Source organism: Ziziphus jujuba, chromosome 8 (genome assembly GCF_031755915.1).
Source record: "Ziziphus jujuba cultivar Dongzao chromosome 8, ASM3175591v1".
NCBI lineage: Eukaryota > Viridiplantae > Streptophyta > Magnoliopsida > Rosales > Rhamnaceae > Ziziphus > Ziziphus jujuba.
The window spans coordinates 10,073,451-10,079,450 of record NC_083386.1 but is presented as its reverse complement, the minus strand read 5'-3'; the positions used below and the strand labels follow the sequence as shown (position 1 = coordinate 10,079,450).

At 31.1% G+C, this 6,000-nt stretch overlaps 1 protein-coding gene across 1 annotated transcript; it reads left to right on the top strand.

Moving 5' to 3' along the window:
- The first annotated feature begins 626 nt into the window (after positions 1-626).
- LOC107413275 (zinc finger protein ZAT5) lies at positions 627-2,827 on the top strand. The gene has a single exon (XM_016021185.4). It carries the CDS (start codon positions 1,046-1,048, stop codon positions 2,243-2,245), a length of 1,200 nt encoding a protein of 399 aa, XP_015876671.3. The 5' UTR covers positions 627-1,045; the 3' UTR covers positions 2,246-2,827.
- Positions 2,828-6,000: the final 3,173 nt, after the last annotated feature.

The window sequence follows — 6,000 nt, the reverse complement described above, 5'->3', positions numbered from 1 at the left end:
CACCCACTCACTTTCTAAAATCAGCAACTCATAAGTAAAATATTAATTTCAAACTTCTATATCAAATTACTATTTGTTATCCGCGAGGTAACATTATATGACATTACTGGTTTATTTTATTTTTTTTTAAATTAAATAATCTATAGATAAAAATGAAAATATTCTGCTAATTAAATTGTTATATAAATAATAATTACCAAATTCACTGATAATAATCACGATCAGTATTAGCGGTCATCTTTTGTATGCATTGGAGGGTGATGATGACGCTCCGAAGGCAATGTGAGAGAATATATATATACAAAAATAGGCAAAGTGAAGCAAAAAGAAGCATGCTGATATCGTGCAACAAAGAACCTTTGGACGATGGAGGCAGAGAAGGCTCAGAGAGAGAGAAAGAGATAGAAAAAGGCTGTTTTCAATATTTTTTGTTTTCAATTTTTCGTGAAGTGCGTTGGCAAAGTGTGAGAAAGAGAGTGTGAAACGGACCTTACGTTTTTCACAGCCCTCTTCTAAAAACTCTCATTTTTTATTTTTTATTTTTTTTTTCTTTTCCTATTCTAATTTTATATATTTTCCGTTACATCTTTTTTTTTCCTGTTTGTTTTTAGATCTTTCTTTTTGCTCTTTTCTCTCTAAATCTCATTTACTAAAACTCCCTTTTCTTTTTTTTTCTTAAATCCCTCAAATTCCAACTAGATTTTACACCCCCCACAAACACATAAATTCATAAATCTATATAGAGAAGAGCTTCCAACCCTTTGGAAGCTCAAGGAAAAAAAAAAAAAAATTAAAAAAAGGAATATTTCACAGTTACTGTTGTATTGGGTGGCCCTTTGACTCCAACAAAAAAAATTCTATGTAAAATTTTCCTTCCTTCTCACTATATATAAATATATTATAATCAAAGCCTACTCTTCCACCCCCTCTTGCTTCCTCCCTACCCCTTCCCCAAAATATTTTCTTTCTTATTTTCTCTTTCTTTTTCTTTCTGTTTTTTTCTTTCTTTATTTGTGGTGGTGGAGGAAACAATATACTTACAATCATGGAAGCAGCAGCAGCAGCAGCAGCAATTGCAGCAGCTCAAGAGGAGGTGATTCTAATGGGGTCTAAAGAGCACACCCATCTTATTGCCAAAGGCAAAAGAACTAAACGCCAAAGGCCACAATCTCCTATTCCTTTTCCTACCACCACCAATTCCTCCACCGGCGACGGCGGAGGAAGCGTCGGCGATCCTGAAAATACTAATAATATCCTGACCAACACAAAAAACTCCAACATCAACAATTTTTCTCCTTCATCATCTTCTCCGGAGCCCGAACTATTCCAAGATAGCACTGAAGAAGAGGAAGACATGGCTAATTGCTTGATCCTTCTTGCTCAAGGACAATCCCGAGGTGCTACGACGATGACGATGTCGTCGTCGCCACCGAAACAACAACAACAACAACAAATTATTGCAAACATGGCTGATCATGAAGGGAACAATTACAAGTATAACAGTCGGCGGTTCTTGGAAACCGGAAAAGGCGCTTCTTCTGGATATTATGTTTATGAATGCAAGACTTGTAACCGAACTTTCCCTTCTTTTCAAGCTCTCGGTGGTCATAGAGCCAGTCATAAGAAACCTAGAGCTGCTGCCATGGCTGAGGAGAAGAAGCTTTTCGGGTTGGTTTCCGATGACGAAGAAATGACATCGTTCAAGAATAACAACAACAATAATAATAATGTTTCGTCAGTGCTTTCTCTGCAACTGAGTCATCATAATCATCATCATCGGAGTTTGTATGGAAATCATAACAATAACAATAACAACAGTAACAAGAACAAGGTTCATGAGTGTTCGATTTGTGGCACGGAGTTTACGTCCGGTCAAGCTCTGGGAGGCCATATGAGGCGGCACCGAGCTCCGGTGGGGACTAATACAACCTTGTCTTTGACTCCAATGGCGGTGGAACATGTTGATCATCATCACCATCACAATCATCAACAACAGCAACAACAGCAACAACAACAACAACAACAACAACAACAACAGCAGCAACAACAACCCAAAAAGCCCAGAACCGTGCTGTCTTTGGATTTGGATCTTAATCTTCCGGCGCCGGAAGATGATCACCGGGAACACAAATTCTCATTTGTCACCCAACAACAGCAACAGCAACAAAAGCAACAACAGCAGCAGCAACAACAGCAATCGTCTATGGTGTTCTCGGCTCCGGCTCTGGTGGATTGCCATTACTAAAAAATAAAAAAGGTCAAGGATTTTTTTTTATAGTTAATTATGCAGGATCGTCGATTTATGATCTCCCCACGATTGATCACCAAAAAAACAACCCAAAAAAAAAAAAAAAAAAAGCTCATTACTTTGATGTGAATTATCATATCTTTTTGTTTTTTTCTTTTTTTTTTCTTTTTTATATACTTTTTACGCTGCAAAGTTTAAAAAGATTCTTTTTATTCTTTTATTGATCTTCTTCAGCAAAATTATTGTTACTATTAAAAAAATATTCTTTGATAAAGAAATTTGTGTTTATGAAAAAGTCTGATAATTCATTGAAACTTGCATGATGGCTTTTTTTTTTCCTCCCCTACTTCTCTGTTGATTTTAATTTGTTGTTTTTCAGTGAAAGGAAATGTGAAACTGGGCTGAAGGGCTTTTGGCCGTTTTGCTTTCAGATTGTATATAGAATTTCTTTGTTATATTTTATCTAATTTTAAGGGGAAAAAAAAATTAAATTTTGTATAATTTCCTTTGTTTCAATTACAAGAAAGCCTGCTTCTCTATCTCTCTGTCTATGTTTCTCTTTCTTATTCACAGTGACAAAGAATACAAATAAAAGTATGGAAAGCCAGTGAGTCTACTGCAATTCCCACATGAATCCATCTTCTTGTCCTTTTTTTAGGTTTTATTTTTAATATCAAAATTTCCACTAAAATACATACCTAATTGGCTATTTTTGTCATTTTCTTTGATTGGTCCACCTCTGTTTCTTTACTAGCCCACTCAGTACACCTAAGCCAAATCTGTAATTATCCAATGCCTCGTGGCCCACAAAACCTTAAAAATGCATCTTACCATTCAATACCGTCTTGATCACCATTCAACTTTATATTTCCTTGGAATTAAAAACTTGAACTTTTACTGACTTTATTTATATCGCTGAGTTATTACATGTTTAAGTATAAATTAACTTCCAAAATATATTAATTAGGGCCGGTTAAATTGCAAATAAGTTCCAACAAAATATATGATTTTTTTTCTTTATTTATTATTATTATTATTTTTTTTTTGGGGGGGAATTTGATTTGGTTGAGTGGTATACCAAATCAGAAATTGCAATGAAGCAGGACCTAATAAAAGATGTAGTATGATGAGGAAGTGTGTGAGAGCACACATAGTTGGGCGATAATAACCATCAAACAGAGGATTAAAAGAAGACAAATTGCCTTGTACCAAAATCCTATTATGGCATTTTAAGCCTCATTAGCTGTTCTTGAGTAAGAGTTTGGTGTCTTTCGACCTCAAACATTGAGAGAGAGGGGGAGAGAGAGAGAGAGAGAGAGAGAGAGAGAGAGAAGAGAATAAATTTGTGAGGTTGGTGATGAATACCAAGTTGAGGGAAATGATGCTAATTATGGGAGGTTTGGTCAAGTTCTTAGAGCTTAAATAAGAGATGCAATTTGTGAGGTTACGGATAAATGTACCAATTTGAGCAAGTTGTATGTCTGTGTTATCTCAGGTTGGTCGACTTCTTGAGATTGCTATAAGTAAAATTGGGAATTGAAGAGATGTTTGGTTCTGTAAATCAAGCACAATATTAAATTAGATTAGATAGTTTGACTAAATGTGGAAAAACCATATTTAATTCAATTCAATCCAATTATGCCTTGTATACAACTTTTAAAATCCAACCAAAAAAGAAAGAAAAGTAGGGAAAAAAAAAAAAAGATACATATATATATACATGCTACAGTAAAATCTATAAATATTTAACGGGCTATAAAAATTGATTTATTTAAAGATTTTATTTATTTATCAATAAATGAGTAATTTAGTAATTTATCGACAAATAAATATTTATAAATTTAAAAAATTATACTAGTTTTAAAAAATAATTTTATTAACTATAAAATGTATAGTTATGTATTAACTATATATTAATAATACATCTTATACAATTAATTAACTATTATTTCAATTTTTTTTTCTTATAAATCTTAATAAAAAGCAAAAACTTTAGGTGTAAATTAAAAAAAAAAAACTATATTTTTTTAAAAACTAAATTTTTTTTAAAAAATTAAAGCTATTAGATAAATTTTTTTTTATTATGTATGGTAAATATTTATATATATTATTTATTTATTCACAAGTTGAATCAAATATTAATTTATATATTCAATGGTTCCTCAGGGATTCATTTTAAAAAATATTCTCTAATACATTCAGTAAATTTATTCATTTAGTATACCGATCCAAATTAAAACTGAACAATTTTATTTATTTAACAATAATATTCATTTATCGAACATTTATTTATTAATGTTTTACTATATATTACGGAATACAAATGATATGCACAATTGCCTCTTGCATATATGTCCCATAAGCATCCAAAGAAATTGGATTGAATATGTGGAGGTTTTGAGATTTGACTGGCCTAGTGACAAATTCGAAGATTAATGATACCTTCATGAGGGAAATGCATTGTAAAGCTCACAGCAAAGCCTCTTATTGAAATTAAATATTTTAATTCTATTTTCAATTCAGGCTTCTTTTTTTTTCCCCTTTTTCTAGTAATTTTTTTAGTTTTGTATTTTTGGATTAATTGAGTGGGTTTTTTGCCTATTCATAGTGGATGTTAAATTTTAATGCAAACAACTTTTGTTTAATAATATTTTTGAATTTATCGCAAATTTCTCTTTAATTTTTAGTACTGGGTGTGAATTACAAACTTCGATTGTTATTGTTTGTTTTTGTGTTAACTAAGTTTCAGAAAAGTACACTTTAGACGCTCTGAATTATAACTTTGCATACTTCTTCCTTTCGCCAATTTAACTAGTATACAAAAATTAGTTCTTTTTAACTTCATTATGTACTTTTAGCAACCTCTTCTATTTCTTTTTAATAAAGTTTTAACTTTCTTTTTTCAAAAAAAAAAATAAAATAAAAAAAAAAGAAGCAATTTCCCAATAGATAAGATATAAAAACGTCAATGAGAAGAATCATGGAAATGAAAAGACACGAACTAAAAAACATCAACTGGTATGAAAAATGTTGGAAAAACAGCAATCAAGAAAACCATATGCATGTTAGCGACTTCAAACATATCCCTATTAGACTCATAAATTTCCATGCTATCTAATAAATTGAGGGGGGGCCTCAAAAAACAGTGTTTTTAATCTACTAGTTAAATTATAATCAAACAACACTCTCATCTATTCTGTTGCCTGCTCTAAAATCCATGTGCTTTTAAGTATGAACTTTGTAAATAAAAATCATTTTCCCTCTTTTTTTAATTACAATTGGAGAATGGAGAGGAGAATTTTTTATCCAGATTAAAATTTGAATATGAATATTCTGAAAATATATTTTTAATAATTTTATTATTAGATAGATTAAACCTAGAAAGTAAATTGCTGATATAGACGGTTTCATCAACTGACAACAGCTCATGAAACAGTGGGACATTGGCTATGTGCTAGGCTTAAACACATGAAAGCGTAGTTGTTAAAACCCAATAGTTTCCTTATAAATAGTAAGATAAAAGGTTGACAAATGAACACTAATACCTAGAAAATTTACTATCTCTTACTAGCTGGATTGACAACTGATGTAACAATTTAATTATTATAACGTTATAAGTTTCAATTTTTCTAAATGTAATTTTAGTTTTAGAAAGACAAAACAAATTTAAATTAAGTCATATCATAATTGATATTTCTGTCGTTGCTTGTTCTGTAATAATGATAATTGATAACAAATAGTAATACTCTATT